The 18181-nt window shown below is 41.5% G+C and overlaps 2 protein-coding genes across 2 annotated transcripts in view; one reads left to right on the plus strand and one right to left on the minus strand.

The window, feature by feature from the left end:
- LOC133448940 (bactericidal permeability-increasing protein-like) overlaps positions 1-7909 on the plus strand; it is a 20685-nt gene extending 12776 nt beyond the window's left edge. The window contains exons 12-16 of the mRNA XM_061727964.1: positions 63-130; positions 211-253; positions 327-390; positions 7009-7085; positions 7181-7909. Of these exons, the coding sequence (XP_061583948.1) occupies positions 63-130; positions 211-253; positions 327-390; positions 7009-7085; positions 7181-7222 (294 nt within the window). The 3' untranslated portion in view covers positions 7223-7909. The remainder of the gene's footprint in view (positions 1-62; positions 131-210; positions 254-326; positions 391-7008; positions 7086-7180) is intronic.
- cdk5rap1 (CDK5 regulatory subunit associated protein 1) lies at positions 7482-18088 on the minus strand. Its single transcript, XM_061727959.1, has 13 exons — positions 17592-18088; positions 16537-16640; positions 16430-16464; positions 13904-14004; positions 13608-13818; positions 13393-13513; positions 12535-12765; positions 12345-12442; positions 11682-11737; positions 10024-10154; positions 9768-9917; positions 8727-8867; positions 7482-7842 (listed from the first exon to the last, which is right to left on the minus strand). The coding sequence occupies exons 1-13, from the start codon at positions 17845-17847 to the stop codon at positions 7711-7713; spliced, it is 1767 nt and encodes a 588-aa protein (XP_061583943.1). The 5' UTR covers positions 17848-18088; the 3' UTR covers positions 7482-7710.
- Positions 18089-18181: the final 93 nt, after the last annotated feature.

An 18181-nucleotide genomic window follows, 5' to 3' on the forward strand; every position in this document is an offset into this window, starting at 1 on the left:
ACACTTAATAACCAAGGTGAATTATGTCCGTAACATTTACTACACCACCGCTGTTTTTGCAGGACACCAGCGTGACCACCAACATGGTCGTCAGGGAAATGAAACTTGTTGGGAAGGTCGGCCTGAACAAGTAAGAAAAACAGATGACTTTAACCTGGAGGTCCTTGAAAGGATGTGATCATCACATTATAATATTGTCCATTTTTGCAGAATGAGTGTCACCCTGGACACAAGCTATGTGGGCCAGTTTCAGGTGAGAGCTGCATTTAATACACAAGACTGTGAATATCTTCAGTTACTTAAACCAACATTACGCTTAATTGCAGGTCAGATTACTCGACAACATCCTCCAGCTGCTCATGAAGATGGTAGTGATACCAATAGTAAATGGTGAGATTGTTGTTTTTGGTTTTCAACCATAATTCAAAAAATGTAACTACCCTGCAACTTTCCAAGGGCTCCACCTTCCTGACAGAACAGTTCAGGACGAGTGAGTTAAGCTGAGCTGTCAGAGCATCATTACACAGATCATCTTCACAGTGACATTCAATGTTTACATCTGTATCAAAGTTTAACATACTGCATATTCAACTGTTACCCACTTCTGGAGACTGAATGACTGAAATTACAGATGCATTGATGTGGGAAGAGCCCATCAGCGTCGGTGGACGTTCTTACTCCTTTCATTTAAAATCTAAAAGGACTTCATTGTTGCAAGCACGGTATTTTAATACATTTTGTGAACTGAATAAAATATCAGGCAGCCAGATGGATTAGTGTTTCCAGGAGGAAGTGGTTATGGATAACGGATGTATTGATAGAGTAAAATAGTTGTTACTGTTGATGGTTACATGTGGTAAAAATCTCCAAAACACATCAAAAGCAAAAAATTAAATCTGCTGAAAATAGAAGTGGTTGCAGTTCCCCGCCCTCCAAAAGTTCACCAGGTGCAGCGTTATAGAGGCGTTAACCAAGATAACCTTGTAAAAATTAAAACCAATGCACATTTGGTACCAATTACAGACCGAAAAATTAGATGCGGACTACTAAATATACGATCATTAAGCTCTAAGTCTCTGTTAGTAAATGATATAATTACAGAGAGCAGGAGTGATATTTTCTGCTTAACAGAAACATGGTTACAGGAGGAAGAGTATGTTAGTTTGAATGAATCAACTCCGCCCGGCTACTTTAATCATCACATTCCTAGAAGCACGGGCCGAGGCGGAGGAGTCGCAGCAATTTATAACTCCGGTCTCCAAACAAAAATTGAACCCAAGTGCAACTATAATACATTTGAAAGCCTCATGCTTGGTCTGAAATTTCCGAGCCGGAAATCAGAGAAGCCAGTTGTGTTAGTGGTAGTGTACCGGCCCCCTGCTGGTGCGTATCTGGAGTTTTTGTCTGAATTTTCAGATTTCCTTTCTGGATTATTGATCAGCACAGATAAATTCATCATAGTGGGTGATTTTAACATTCATATGGATGTTGAAAGCGATAATCTTAAATTAGCCTTCGATTCTCTTCTAGAATCAATGGGTATCTCACAAAAAGTGGATAAACCGACGCACTGTTTTAATCATACTCTCGATCTCGTTCTCACCTACGGTGTTGAAACTGATGGTCTGTTGGTGTCACCTGTAAACTCCCTTTTATCCGACCATTACTTAATAACGTTTGAATTTAATTTTGTTGATGTTGAAGTGCAAAATAGGAGGTATTATTTTAGCAGATGTTTGTCTGATGAAGTTATTGTTAAATTTAGGGAGGCCATTGCTTATCTTACGACAGTGCGAAATAGTGATGTAGTCGAGGCCAGTGACCTGGGTTCTACCTCTGCAGATGTTGATTTCCTTGCTAGTAACACTGCTGATTTGTTGCATTCAGCTTTAGATGAAGTTGCTCCTTTGAAAAGGAGGGTTTCTAGCCACAGGAGCTTAACTCCCTGGTATAATTCAGATATCCGCATGTTGAAACAAAACGTGCGTAAAATGGAAAGGAAGTGGTACTCTTGTAGGTCTGTAGACTCTTATCGTGAATGGAAAGATATTTTAATAGTATATAAAAAAGCCATTCGCAAAGCCAGAACAGCTTATTATTCAACGTTGATAGAGGATAACAAAAGTAACCCACGTTTTCTGTTCAGCACTGTAGCCAGGCTGACAAAGAGTCACAACTCTGTTGAGCCGTGCATTCCTGCAGCTCTCAGTAGTGAGGACTTTATGGGCTTCTTCAACAGTAAAATCGCGAGAATTAGAGAAGAAATCAACCAGCCGGTTGTAGGTGTTTCTTCAGCTTTAGCAACTTCCCTAGGCTCTGACTTGTCTCTAGACTGTTTTGATCCTATAGACCTCCCTGAGCTGACTTCACTCGTTAATAGAGCTAAGTCAACCACATGTATGTTAGACCCCATCCCGACTCGTCTATTCAAACATATTTTTTCTCTTATTGGTACGACAATACTGGACCAAATTAACTTATCCCTAAGTTTAGGATATGTACCACAGGTTTTCAAAGTCGCAGTAATTAAACCTTTACTTAAAAAACCTTCTCTTGACCCAGACACCTTAGCTAATTATAGACCAATTTCCAACCTTCCATTTGTGTCTAAAATTCTGGAAAAGGCAGTTTCAAGCCAGTTATGTGACTATTTGTATAGAAATGATCTGTTTGAAGTCTTTCAGTCAGGGTTCAGAATGCATCATAGCACAGAGACAGCACTTGTTCGAGTCACGAATGACCTCCTTATGGCCTCAGATCAGTGTTGTTCTCGTTCACGAAAACGGAAACGAAATATGTTCGTCAACGCCCATTTTTCCCCGGACGAAAACGAGACCGGACTAGAAAAAAAACACATGTATAAACAATAAATAGGACTAAATCATTATGCAAGTTCGTTGACTAATAAAAACTAAACGAAAATATAGTTCACAAAATAAATACTCCGCTAAAATCTATGGTCATTTTCGTTCACAAACAAAGACGAAACGAAATATATAATTATAATGAACGTATCACTTCCTCCTGTCTCTTTTGCCATAGAGCGCCGCTGTGCGTTCGCAAATGCTCACCGGGACTGTCCGGGAGCACAGTTGTCTATCACTTTGTATTGGCCCATTGTGCTCAGGGTGCATATCGAACATACCCTTCCCCCACACACTCGCACTCACACTCACACATAAACAAACACACCCCCTTTTGAAGTTAGCCGCAGCTGCACACGATCTCAACGCGGACATTTCATTTCATTAAATAAAATAAAACGGTAACATGCTTTGCACGGGGATCGGGAGAAAGAGAAGGGAAGATGTCTGTAAACATTTTAGATACATTGACGTCGAAGATAAAACGGAATGCTTGATTTTAACGGACGGGGAGCAGTGCGGTCATAAGTTGAAGGGAAAGAACACTACAAATCTGAAACGACACGTCTCCATTTACCACAAAGAAATCAAGGTAAGCTAAGTTAACATAAAGTATGTTGCTGGTTGTTTACAACATTAAATCAACGTTGTGTTGTTGAGTGTAGGCCTACTGTCAGCTTAATGTTACTACAATAAAACCTACCCGAAAGTAGTGTGTGTGTGTGTGTGTGTGTGTGTGTGTGTGTGTGTGTGTGTGTGTGTGTGTGTGTGTGTGTGTGTGTGTGTGTGTGTGTGTGTGTGTGTGTGTGTGTGTGTGGTGTGCGTGACCTTATGACATTATGAGCAAAGGCTTTCAAGTGCCACTGTTTTCATTCATTCACATGGTTTTTGTGCAGAAGTTCAAAGCCCCTCTAAGATTATTTTGTATAAATGCACACTACACACACCTGCACAAGAGGTCCATAAACACAAATAAATCCAAACATGGGGCATTTTGAATCACATGAAAGGTGCAGCCATAGAGAGAATCATAACAAACTCCAGCTTTTTGTTGAGTCGTTTACACAGCTGCGACTGCAGCCAAAGTTTATAAAACCTGGCATTTAGAGGGTTAAATCTTTAAAAAATCATGAATATTTGATATCAATACTTAGGTCAGATATTGGTGAAAGAAATGAGCTCAATTAAAGTAGAATATAATATTAATGTATAATATGTTTTAAATAATTGTCAAACTAAAATTAGACTAAATTGTCAGACTAAAACTAGACTAAAATGCAAATAGTTTTTGTTGACTAAAACTAAACAAATAAATTCACGGTTTCATGGACTAAAACAAAGACTAAAATGCTCGACTTTTAGTCGACAAAAATGTGACTAAATAAAAAAAGGATGAGTTCGACTAAATATGACAAAAAATAACAACGCCGATTGAAACAGGACTAAGACTGAAACAAAATTTAAAAATAGCCGACAAGAACAACACTGCCTCAGATAAGGGATTAGTGTCCATACTGGTTCTACTGGACCTCAGTGCTGCTTTTGACACTATAGATCATGGCATTTTACTGCACAGGTTAGAGCATGTTGTTGGGATTAAAGGGACAGCTCTATGTTGGTTTAAATCATACCTATCTGACAGGTTCCAGTTTGTTCATGTACATGAGGTTTCTTCAGAACAGTCAAAGGTCTGTTATGGTGTTCCGCAGGGTTCAGTGCTAGGGCCAATCTTGTTCAGTTTATACATGCAGCCGTTGGGAAGTATAATCCAGAATCACGGCATACACTTTCATTGTTATGCTGATGATACGCAGCTCTATTTGTCTATGAAGCCGGATGAAACAGAACCGTTAGTTAAACAGGCATGTCTTAGGGACATCAAGGACTGGATGTCCAGAAATTTCCTGCTTCTAAATTCAGATAAAACAGAGGTTATCATTCTTGGTCCAGAGCATCTTAGGAAGGGATTAGATGGTGTTGCGATGGCTTCCAGTGCAACTGTGAGAAATCTTGGTGTTATTTTCGATCAGGATTTGTCGTTTAAACCATATGTCAATCAGGTTTGTAAAATAGCCTTTTTCCATCTCCGTAATATTGCAAAGATTAGGAAAATCCTCTCACAGAGTGATGCAGAAAAACTAGTTCATGCGTTTGTATCTTCTAGACTAGATTACTGTAATGTGTTGTTAGCAGGATGTCCAAGTAATTTGCTGAATAGGCTCCAGCTGATCCAAAATGCAGCAGCACGAGTACTGACAGGAATTAGCAGGAGAGACCACGTCTCTCCAGTATTAGCGTCGCTCCATTGGTTACCCGTAAAATTCAGAATCCAATTTAAAATTTTATTACTTGCGTATAAAGCCCAAAACGGCTTAGCTCCGCATTATTTGCAAGACCTGATAGTGCCTTATGTTCCTGTCAGAGCTCTCCGTTCTCAGAGTGCAGGTTTACTTGTAGTTCCTAGAGTATCTAAATGTAGATTTGGAGGGCGGGCGTTCTGCTATCAGGCGCCACTACTATGGAACCAACTTCCAATCTGGGTTAAGGGGGCTGACACCACCTCCACCTTTAAAACTAAACTTAAAACATTTCTGTTTAGTAAAGCCTATAGTTAGTGTTTAGTAAACCTCTAGCTGGTGTTGGTAAATCTCTAGGTAGTGTAAACTTTAGTGTGTCAGAGTCGCTCCTGTGGTTTCTTGTGCTGGCCCCCCCCTTCTCCTCCCTTTTCTCTCTTTTGTCCATGTTGCAGCATCCTTTGCCGGACACCGGAACCTGCAGGTGGTCGTGGGTGGCTTGTAGCTTGCATTACGGAGCACAAGTCTTTCCCCGACCCTGCACCCCAACCTGGGACTTGCTGATTGGGCCGGAGCTTCGGGAGCTGCGTGCTGGCCTGCGGTCCCCACCCCTGGTCATCCCGTTGCTGCCCCCCCCTTCTCCTCCCTTTTCTCTCTTTTGTCCTGCAGGTGGCCATGGGTGGCTTGTAGCTTGCATTACGGAGCACAAGTCTTTTCCTGACCCTGCACCCCAACCTGGGACTTGCTGATTGGGCCGGAGCTTCGGGAGCTGTGTGCTGGCCTGCGGTCCCCACCCCCGGTCATCCCGTTGCTGCTTCCACCTGCCTGCTGTGCTGTTGCCGTCCCTGACCCACCAGTCTGGCCCTCGGCAGGAGGGTCCCCCCTGATGAGCCTGGTCCTGCTCAAGGTTTCTTCCCTCCTAAAGGGGAGTTTTTCCTTGCCACTGTTTGGCTTAAGGTTTTTTCTCCCACTAGGGGAGTTTTTACCTGCCATTGTTTATGTAATAACTGCTCGGGGGTCATGTTCTGGGTATGGGTCTCTGTAAAGCGTCTAGAGACAACTCTGTTGTATTAGACGCTATATAAATAAAATTGAATTGAAAAATTGAATTGAATTGTCAAACATTACCGTAGTAAATAAGTTATGTTTTGCAAATATGAAAAGAAAAACTCACAATTAGCAACTTTAGAAGTCAGACTGATTACCTTGGTAACATCTGATGTAAATTTCAAGGCCTATTGACTAATCCTCAAAGCCCAGATCTCTCCGGATGACAATTTCTGGTGCAATCTGCAAATCACGTGGGTAGATTTAGCTAAATGAACCTCTTTTGCAGCCAAGAAATACATCTCCCTCATGTGTCTAACTGCTAAGTGGGTGGAATGACCATGACTTGGGTTTGTGTCACAGCCTTTGACCGCTGGACAGAAAGGTGGATTCAGGCATAAAGAAGTTCATGTTGAAGACTTCGCCACGGTCCTCACGGTCTCCTAACTTAAACTTCAGTAAAGATCTGCAGCCAGACCTCAGTGGAGCAGAACATCCAACCAAACCCAACGATGTCAGACCTTGAACTCTCTAGCATCAATATTTTACATGACCAGGTTCAGAGATGCTCTGTTCTGATTCTTTATGATCCACATTTTGTTGTAACTGAAATAAAGTCAGTGACTGGCTTCTTTGAGTTTTAATTTACACTTGTTTATTTTCCATGTTTATGTATATTTTTAAACTGCATTCTTTCCATAGACTTATCTGTCAAGCCCTGATGTCACTGTGCCGCTTCCTGCATGAGATTTCTGTGACTGATTGATCTAAAATTATCTAAAATGATCCATTTCTCATCACAGTTCAACTTGCTAAGGGTTACCCACTTCCTGCACTTGGAAAGATGAGTCTCCAGAACACTGAGCTTCAAGTCCTGAAGGTTAGAGACACGTCTGATGAAGCTGTGATGGATTTTCAAAAGATCACATTTTGCAGGTATCACTATATTAATAAAGCTTGTGATGTTTTCTGCAGGACTTCCTGATGATCGGGACTGATGTTCAGTTCAAAATCTGAACTGGACTCGTACGACCAAAAGAGACTTCAGAGCGATCGATTATCAGTTTCCTTCTGGACATCATGTCAGAAATTTTTCATTTTGCTTTCTTTGTATCGTCTTGCTTTGCCAGTCTTTTATGTTTATACACGACTTGTGGATATGATGCCAGTTACTCTCGTTCTGTAGTAACAGTTGACGTTTTGTGGGATGAGGTTAGAAGAAGGGTTTGTCTAAAGCAGATCGCAGACCAGATCAGCAGACCTTTAGTCTGATGACTGGTTAAATCCTCTCAAAATGTCTGACTTTATGGAGTGACGCGACAATTTACAGACTCCAAAAGAATCCAAAAATATGAAATTACATCAATCAAACATCGCAATCTTTGAAGAAAAAAAAAGAGCAGCCAAGCTTATATTTCTTTAATACATTCTACACTTTTAGCTCATCAACACAGGATTTGAGTAACTTCTGTAGCAACATACACACAGAAATCTGCCATGTGGTGTCACTGGAGGCCGTCTGAGGGCCTGCGTCCATCACGCCGGCTCCTGGAGGTTCCATGGGACATCACCGATCCTCTCAGCCTGCTGTGACCTAGGGCTCGACCTCTCAAACTCTGCGAGTTCGCTGACAGGATCTAGACCAGTAACACAACACATCAACAAACGACTTACTAAATGTTGCTGAGCAGCGTCGCACCTCAGTTTATGCTAAAACCGCTGAAAGAAAACCTTTCCTCGCTGTCGCTGACTCTGATGCTCTGAGGATTCATCACTGCTGGACATGTTTGACCTGATTTAAATAAAGCTTTGATGTCTTAAAATGTGGAATGTATTTATTTATTTCTTATTTATATCACCATTTGGTAAAATAAATGTATTTCATATTTTAAACAGACTCTTACTGTTTTTAAGAAAATCAGCAACATTAATGCTGATATCACCGTTTGAGTCAGTGTTTGTCTTTAATAAACTTTGTAAAATCATGACATAACCCCCCCAAAAAAAATCGAATCAGATTCTAACAATTTTTCTATGACTTTAGGAGTAAATAACAATGAAACAATGAGAAAATTCATTATCTTCCCTAAAAGAATCGTAGATGAGTGACGCAACAACCCTCATCAGATTTAGACGTTTCACAGTCCTGCATGCAAGTAAATTACTAAATATTTTATTTTTTTCTTTCTACCATCCTAAAGAATTCAAACCAGTAAGAAGAAATATATTTTTTTTTAAAGTGGACAAAAATCGGTAAATATGCATAACTGTACAAACTCTGTGTTTTCCTGTGAGATCAACAGACTAAGATGATTATTATCACTTCAAAGTTGAAAACTGTGACATGACTGTGCATTGATGTGGTCGGGACAAAGCTGGAACATCAGCCGTCAGCGACCAGAGTTAATTCCCCTTCAGGGATTAATATAGTACTTTGAACTGAAATGAATACAGACATCTTTGGTAAATCCCTGTAATCACCAATAATATTCTCAAAATTGTGCTCACAGGCACGTCGTACCTCCACCAGCACGTAGTCTCCAGCGTTGATCGCTGCAGCACCGGAGTCAGCGGGTTGGACGGCTGCATCCTCTTTGGGGAAAATCACTTTCGTATTGCCGTCGGTTCTGCCACACAGATCTGCAGCAGATCGTTTACTTTCCTGAATGCAGGTGGAGACCAGAGTTCAGTGGTTAAAGGTTAAAGTAATCGAGTACAGTGATACAGGACTCCTGCTTTTCCACACAATAAGTGGTTCTGTCACCTGCTCAGTTTATTAATTTCTAAAGAAATGATTCAAGATGAAGTCCTCCTATGTGCTCCTTCACCACACTGAAGGAGCACCGAGCACCCAAGCGCTCACCTCTATCTGTAGACATTGTGTTTGGAAGTGAAAAGGAAATGAACACGCTTTTGACTGAAAAAAGTAATGCGCATCGTTGTAGGATCGAGACGCACATTTTGATGTATAACACACCTGGGTGCACGTTACGGTTCGGGCGAAGCAGCGGCCGAAGAAATGGCATAAATTGCGCCAAAATGACACGATTAATTCAAAATGGCCGACTTCCTGTTCGGTTTCGGCCATGGCGCCAAGAGACTTTTCTTTAAGTTGCAACATGATACAGGTGTGTACCGATTTTCGTGCATGTACGTCAAACCGTATTGTGGGGCTTGAGTCACAAAGTTTTCTAGGGGGCGCTGTTGAGCCATTAGGCCACGCCCATTAATGCAAACCATTAAATATCACATTTTTCGCCAGGCCTGGCTTGCATGCAAAATTTGGTGACTTTTGGGGCACGTTTAGGGGGGCAAAAAGGCCCTCATTTCATCGGAAAAATAAAAACGAGAAGAAAAAAAACGAGACAAAAAAAAAGAATTCCTACAGATACAATAGGGCCTTCGCACTGTAAGTGCTCGGGCCCTAATGAAACACTGATTCCATGTAGACTGCAGCGCACTGAGGACGACCCATGGAGCTCCAAAATACGTGAAAACATCTCAAGATGGAAGCTGATGGACGGCGTTGAGGCCGGCGTGGTGGGACGTGTGCCGTACTCACCCCCTCCACCAGAACAAGCTGCATGCTGCCGACCAGAGCGGCGTTGACCTTGGAAGCCTCCTCTCTGAACACGGCGATGCACTCTTCCAGCCTCCGCCGCTTCACCTCCGCTGGAACATCGTCTTGCAGTCGATGGAAAGCGTGTGTTTTCTGAACCCGATGAAGAAAAAAAAGCTGCCATTTAGTCCTTTCATTCAAAGTGGCTTCATTTTACTCAAAAGATACAAGACACAACCAAAGTGTGATAAAAGCTCACCTCTCGCATACTGTAAGCAAATAGGAAGCCCACGTTGTAGCCCACCTCTCTGATCAGCGACAGCGTTTGCTGATGGTCGTCCTCCGTTTCACCACAGAAGCCTGAGATGAAGTCACTGCTGAGACTAACGTCTGACCAAAAAGATGAAAGTTATTCAAGTTACAGTAAATAAGAAGAGATTTCATACTAACACCTGCTTTTTTAGTCTGTCTTTGGAGACTTATATATTGTTCAGTTTGAGCTTAAAGGTATTGTGACATGAAAAACAAATTTTTCTTGATTTTTTGTGTTTTGTTGGGTGTCTTGACATCAATTACACCCAAAAAACAACGAACTTTTAACATTCAGTGTATTGTGTGCTTTCTGGGATTTTCCGCATAACTGTGCAAAAACGGCGCACCTGGTTTGGTGGCGGAATCGTTACGTAACGGCCCGCTAAATCACCGCCCCCTCCACCCAGCTCCCTGTCTCCGCTCCTCTCCAGCGCACCATAAAGGCTGATTTATGGTTCCGCGTTACACCGACGCAGAGCCTACGGCGTAGGGTTACGCTGCGACGCGCACCATACGCTGAACCCTACGGCGTAGGCTCTGCGTCGATTTAACGCGGAACCATAAATCAGGCTTAACACGGAGCTGTTTAGAGCGTCTTTTGTTCTAATCACCGGAGGAAAACTGCTAAGAAGACCCGCGGCCACTGACTGGACTTAAGATAAGGGGACAGTGCTGCTTGCATGCCTTTATTTTTATGATTGTTTGCTGTGGTTCTCCCTGCTGCTTTTCCGTGCATGCTTCGCCTGTCGCTCCGACGCCGCTGTGAGCGTATGGCTGGAGGAGGAGGAGGTTTGGAGGAGGAGCGGAGCAATGATTGACAGGAAAGGGGGGAAAGGAAGCATTTTTCACGGCGCAAAAAAACACTGTAATAAAAAGCCAGGAAAAGAGTACTAAGAGTGAAGTTTTTCTTGTTACACTCTTTTAGACACATTTGAGGGATGTTGGCCAAGACTTTTAATAGTGTTAAAAGCATGTTAAAAATGATGTCACAATACCTTTAAGAGCAACGTGAAATAAACTATTTCAAATTCATTACGACAAATTAAGCTGTCTGGGATTGCATCATTCCCCAAACTTCCATAAACACTCCAAATCGGAAGCTTTGGAACAATACGGAAACTGCGAGAGCAAAAAGCAGCTGTCCCTACATTTACGTTGACTTATCTAAAAGTCTTGAATGTCGACAAAAGAAATTAATTGACTTTGTTTTTTAACAGGAAGACGTTTAACCCCATGTCCACCATGAGAGAAGAAGTGGAGGAGGTGGAGGAGGAGTATAAACGCCTCCGTGCCTTCTCGAGAAAGTTTAGGTCCTTCAGAGTTTGCAGCACCATGTTGCATGTTGTGGATTAAATGTGTTGTAAAGAGTTCAGTGTTGTCCGCAGTCATCTGTTGGGGTTAGAGTTGGGGTCAGGTTTGGCGTTAGGGTCGGAGTTGTGTTTAGGGTTTGGAGTTAGGCTGCATCAGAGCCTAACCCCAAACCTTTTTTTTTTGGAGGGCAAAATTTCAATATTGTCCCAACTTCTTTTGATTTGGAGTATTATATCCTTGAAGTGATTAACTGCAGGCTGGTATCAGAGAAACTGCGTGGTTGTAGCAGCCTACCTGGGATGATTCTCTGAACGTTCTTCACAAGATCAAGGTAGGCCTCTCTGGTGTAACTGAGCATGAATGAAAAAGACACAGCATCACAACACCAACTTCCATTTCAAGAAGGTTCCCCTCATAAACTGTGGTGACCTTTCAATTAGTGATGCACCGAAATGAAAATTTGTGGCCGAAACCGAAAATAATAATAAACACTTGGCCGAATACCGAACAATACCGAACATGGTTCTTCGCAGTTTTTCATTTATTTTGTCAATTTTTTCACCATTGCATAAATCAAATACATTTGATTTAGGCATGCTTTTCAAAGAAAAAAATATTTTACAAAATTACAAGGTAGAAAATATTTATTGAACATAAAAAACTGAACATATTTTAATTTCCCAGTTGGTTCCACCTCCTGGTGAATGTTAGGTAAAATTCTTATGTGGTTACTTTTTGGTTGGCCAACGATTTATGTTTGTGGTGCGCAACCGGTACGGGAGCGGCCAGTCTATTTCCTTATATTACAACGCCATTATTAATTGTTCGGTTTTTTTCCCCACTTATTCCACCGAACACCGAAAGGGTTTTTTTGCCATTTTTGGCCGAACAATTTCGGTTACCGAACAATCGGTGCATCACTACTTTCAATCTGAATGAAAATGAGTCATCTCTTACCCACGCCGCATTGCTTTCAGGACCCGGCTGCTTCCGCTCTGGGCCGGCAGGTGGATCTGCTTACAAATGTTTCCTCGCTCAGCAATGAGCTGCAAAACCTGCAGGCGGCGACACAGCGAACAGGTCGGGAGGTCAACAACGCGTCGGCCAGCCGGAGCCATGAGCTTAATTATAAAGTTTGGTCCCAAACCTCATCTGGGAAATCCTTCGGATGAGGGGAAGTGAATCTGATCCTCATGTCGGGATCAACGCGCGATACTTGGTCCAGCAGGTCGGAGAAGCGTAGCCCTCCCTGTTTGGATCTGTAGAGCGTCTTAAAGCCCCGGCTGAGCTTGGTTAGATCCGAACCACCGAACTGTTGTTCTGATGTGTCCCGGTAGCTGTTTACATTCTGACCCAGCAACGTCACCTCCTTCACACCCTGACCCACACAAGAAAACCCCCTGCTCATGTCAAATGAGTGCCAAAATTAAAAGGAGTATTCTTTTTTTTTTTTATTATTATTATTTTGTTATTTTGTGCAATCTCTTTTCTGGTTAAAATGTAATAACCTGCGCTGTAACTTCATCTGTACGTTGGAAAAATATTGCAATAATATTGATATTTATATATCTTTTGTGCAGCAACTCAACACCTGTCCTTCGGTGATGTAAAGCTATGGAAGAGTATTAGGGCCAGGCAAGAGAAATTTTTTTTTTTTTTTTTATTGTGCACTTCGAGAAAAAAGACGAAATTTCGACATTTCGACTTTTTTCTCCAAATTTTGACTTTTTTCTCGACATTTCGACTTTTTTCTCGACATTTCGACTTTTTTCTCAAAATTTTGACTTTTTTCTCGAAATTCTACTTCAACATTAATCTCGACTTTTTGACTTTTTTCTCGAAGTGCATGATGAAAAAAGATTCTTCCTCCTCTAAAATAGTATTTTTATTTTTTCTCCTGCCTGGCCCTAATACTCTTCCGTAGTAAAGCCGACCGCCGAGGCAGGTAAACATTATTTGAGTTTATATTTTCTCAGTACATTTACAGCAGGATATTTCACTGTACCTGGTCGGAGAGCGCGGAAACTTCCTGGAGGATGGAGCTGACGGGTCTACTCCTCTCTCTCCCTCTGGTGAAGGGAACGATACAGTAACTACACATGTTGTCACAACCTCGCATGATGGACCTGTCAACACACAAGGACAAGGTGTAACCACAAAAGGGGAGGGTGACTGTGTTCCTACAAAAAAACCATTGGCATACCAAAAAAAAAAACCCACACAAAAGCACTGCGTCCCTGAGTATCATGGTGAACGGGTATGATGTCGGCGTAGGTCTCCTCTAGAGACAGCAGCACATTGCTGGCTTGCTGTCCTCCCTCAGCTGTGGTTAAAAGGCGGGGAAGATCCCGGTAAGCATCTGGACCGGCCAGAACATCCACCAGCTTCTCCCGCTCCAGAAGCTCTGTTTTCAGCCTCTCCGCCATGCAACCTGGACAGACAAACCCATCATATACCTGATACCGTGTTCCTAAAACCACTGTGACACGCAATCATCTCTGCATTATTTTACCAACCTAATATTCCTATTTTCATTGGCGAGCGGGTCTTTAATCGCTTCTTCTTCATGGCTGTTAGTTGTTGCAGTCTGTTCCAAATTGTTTGTTCAGCCTTCTCTCTGTTGGGAAAACATAAAAAGCTGTTTCCATCCGTTTGTCCGATGATTCAGTGGTACATGCGTACAAAATTTGGAGGACGGGCGTTCTGCTATCAGGCACCATTACTATGGCACCAACTTCCAATCTGGGTTAAGGAGGCTGACAACACCTCCACCTTTAAAACCAAACTTAAAACCTTTCTGTTTAGTAAAGCCTCTAGTTAGTCGTAGGAAACCTCTAGTTAGTGTAAACTCTAGTGTGTTAGGGCCAGTAGTAATAGCTGCAGCTACAGGCCCAGACTAGAGCAGCTTGTGTCAAACATAGTTTCATTGTAGATATGTTGCTATAGACCTACGCTGCAGGGGGACACCAACATGATCCACTGAGCGGTGCCTGTCACCCCTCCTTCTCTTTCCTTTCTCAGTTATGAATTATAAGTATCTCATAACCATCATTGTTCTCCATTGTTCTTGTAGCTTGTTGTGCTGGTCTGCCCCCTCCTTTTCTCTTCTATGCATGTTTGCAGGCCAGAGCTTCAGGAGCTGCATGCTGACCTGCAGCCCCCCCCTGTCTGTGTGGATGTCTGCTATATGCCCGCTGACATCCCGGCCTCTCTTTTCCTGCTCTGCCCAGCTGGCCTCCGGCTGGATGATCCCCCTCTTATGATCCAGGTCCTGCTCCAGGTTTCTTCCCTCCTAAAAGGGGGAGTTTTTCTTTTTTTTAAATATATTTTTCTATCCCGGTTTTTTCCCATTTTTACCACCCCGTGCTCCTACCTAAGTGACAGTCCTGGGCATTGCCATCCTCTACCAACCCCGGCACTGAGCTCAGGTCTCCTTCTTAACCTGGAGTGATCAGGCCGCATCTTTTCACCAGACAGGGTGGGGTTTCTCCGGCCGGACGTAGCGCGTGGAAGGATCACGTTATTCTGGCCGGATCCTCCCCACCCCATCTGGCGCCCCGGTTGGCCAGAGGGGGCATGTATAGCCCAGGACTGTGTGCATGTTTTTGTGAGGGTAGCTCACAGTAGCTACCCAAGGGAACACGGGGAGAACATGCAAACTCCACACAGAAAGGCCCTTTTGCTAACCCCACCCATGGTGTGGGCGCTGAAGTCATGGGGGAACTAACACGCACTTCAGCGCCCACAGCGTCCCCCGGCGGGAATCAAACCCAGGACCTTCTTGCTGTGAGACCGCTGCGCTACCAGCTGCGCCACCGTGCCCCCTGGGGGGAGTTTTTCTTGCCACTGTTTGGCTTAAGGTTTTTCTCTCACTTTTTACCTGCCATTGTTTATGTTATGTTTATGTAATAATTGCTCGAGGGCCATGTTCTGGGTCTCTGGAAAGATCCTAGAGACAACATCTGTTGTAACAGAGCCATCCTCTGACTCTTTCTCTTTAGCTGTTCCACAGAGTAGAACGAAAACATTTGGTGATGCTGCATTTAGACACGATGCTCCAAAACGGTGGAACAGCCTGCCGGAGGATCTAAGAGGAGCTGGAAATGTAGACATTTTTATACGTAGACTAAAAACTCATCTCTTTGGTCTGGCTTTTATGTAGCATCAAATTTTATAGTTTTATTCTGTTTTTTTTTTCTGTTTTTTAAACATTTTTTAGAGGTGATTGTTTTATTTATTTATCAATTTCTTGTAAAGTTTTTATTATTGTTATATTTTATTGTTGTGGACTGTTTATTTTTTAGCTATAATCCTTGAACTTTTATCATTATTTCATTTTAATTAACAATATTATATATCAGTGTGCATTGGTCTCCCAGTTTTTATTTTATTTTTGTTTTTATTATGCTTATTTCTCAGTCAAAATGTTAAGCACTTTGTATTTCATGAACCTGGATGAAAGGTGCTATATAAATAAAATTTGATTGATTGATTGATTGATTGATTGATTGATTGATTGATTGATTGATTGATTGATTGATTGATTGATTGATTGATTGATTGATATAAATAAAATTGAGTTGAAATGTGCCAATATTGCCTTTAAGATTTTTTGTAAGTAATCCGTTATTGTTTATCGAACAATATTCGATTATCGAAAAACCAAGATTCAGCACTAAATTGATGGAACGTTGTGTTTCTGTGAAAGGAATCAGTTTATGGAACAATCCGAACAAAGAAAACAAATAATTGTAATACAATTGAATTGTAACTTGGGAACTAAAAAGGAATGTGACTGTCTGTGTTGGCCGGCAGCTATTTTATTTTAGTTTTTTATTTACTTTGTTGTTTTTTAATTTACGTTTTTTGTAAATTGATTTATTGGGAAAATTGGCAGATTAAATAAGATTTTTCTTCTTTCTGCTCCCTTTCATTCACAATTTAGGAACGTTTGTGTTTATATTCAATTATTTGTTGTTTTATATTATCAATGAATGAAATAAAGAATAAATTAAATAAGATAAATAATAACAATATCTTACCTTATGGAGCAGGTCACCAGGAGAACAACATCTGCCTGCAAGCAGGAGAACATCAGCTCACTTGTGAAGGCATTTCAACTATCAATACAGACACAGATCCTCTGTACCTCATCCAGGCTCCCCGCGCGTAGATATCCCCTTTTCTGAAGTATGGACCAGGCGATGTCGGTGTCATTGACATTCATTTGACATCCATATGTTTCAAAATAGACTGCAACAAGCAGAAACGACAGATGAGCAAAACCCAAACTACGTTCAAACCCACACTCACTTAAAGCTGATTTATGGTTCCGCGTTACACCGACGCAGAACCTACGCTGTAGTGTACGGGGCGACGCGCATGTACGCTGTGCGTCGCCCCGTACCCTACGCCGTAGGCTCTGCGTCGATTTAACGCGGAACCATAAATCAGGCTTACGTGCTTTATTTCAAAAAGACATTGTTGCTACCCCTAATATTACTGCTTATTGGAATCGTTTCACAGATCATATTGATTGGAAAAAAACATGGATGCTTCCTAACAAGTTTTTAATCACAAATAAGGTTAAGGAGGTCTCTTACAAAATCCTACATAAATATTATCCTGCTAGCCATTACATGCAGAAATTTAAAAAGGACATTAATACGAATTGTTCCTTCTGTAATTTACATCCAGAAACAGTTGTTCATTTATTCTGGCTTTGCTCTCATTCTAAAAAACTATGGGCAGATATTAGCAAATTTATTATTGACTCTTTCACTATAGATTTTAATTTACATTGGGAAAATGTTGTTTTTGGTTTCCATTGTTGCCCTAAGAAAGAAGGAAAATGTTACTTTTTGATAAATCTGTTTTTATTTCTTGCCAAATTTCATATTCATAAGAGTACATTTTTAAAGAAAACCCCTTGCTTTTGTGTTTTCCAGAAAGAAATTGAACTTTACTTAAAACTAATCACTAAATCAACAAATGAAAAAGGCTATTAAAACCGTAGACTTGTGTAATATGTATAATCTTCTTGAATAACGAACATCACCCATGGCACATGTTCTGTATTCTATTTGTATACTGTTGTTCCTGTATAATATTCTGTGATAATTCTTTTAAATAAAGTTTAAGAAAAAAAAAGAAAAAAAAAAAACATAAATCAGGCTTAAGTAGATAGTTGTCAGTCACACAGACCTTTCCTGGAGTTTCCCATGTCCAGGTCTTCATCCAGATAACCAGGACTGTCTGAGTCTTCAGCCCAAGACCTGCTCACTGAAGCCCCTTTAATGAAGTCCTTAAAGCCCGGACCAGCAGCTACCTGCTCCCTGAAGCTGTCAGGAGCAGATATCTTCTGTCTGGAAGGGACTGCGTTGTTAGCCTGTTTACAATAATACCTGTGTCTGGCACACCTGAGAGGTGAAGCTGTAAACAGAGCTGCGAGCGTCCTCATGGCTGACCCTGTCTGATGTAGCTTTCAATTACCACTATTTACTACTTTAATGAGTTACTTTCAGCGCTGGTTAGTAGCTTCACTCATAGAGGATAAACGACATTACATGAGCTAGCTGTGGAGAAATGCCATTCAAGGACTGGTGACCAAAGATGTTTTGACATCAAGAGGAGTTACTCCTTAAAAAAAATGAGAGCAAAAGATCGATCTATCATGAGGATAAATGTGAATGATATTAATAAAAAAATTAAAACGAACATTAAAAAGAATCAGATTTTTTTCATATGGTTTTTTGGAAAAAATTAATTGATTTAATACACAAGAAAATAAAAAT

The sequence above is a fragment of the Cololabis saira genome, chromosome 8 (genome assembly GCF_033807715.1).
Source record: "Cololabis saira isolate AMF1-May2022 chromosome 8, fColSai1.1, whole genome shotgun sequence".
In the NCBI taxonomy this organism is placed as follows: domain Eukaryota; kingdom Metazoa; phylum Chordata; class Actinopteri; order Beloniformes; family Belonidae; genus Cololabis; species Cololabis saira.

Excerpts from the sequence above, each read along its gene's own strand:
- cdk5rap1 (XM_061727959.1), bottom strand. The coding sequence starts at position 17,847 with ATGAGGACGCTCGCAGCTCTGTTTACAGCTTCACCTCTCAGGTGTGCC. Across the intron at positions 13,819-13,903 it reads AATGAAAATAGGAATATTAG|GTTGCATGGCGGAGAGGCTG; the intron begins GTTGGTAAAATA and ends TTGTCTGTCCAG. Across the intron at positions 12,766-13,392 it reads TTTCCGCGCTCTCCGACCAG|GGTGTGAAGGAGGTGACGTT; the intron begins GTACAGTGAAAT and ends TGTGTGGGTCAG.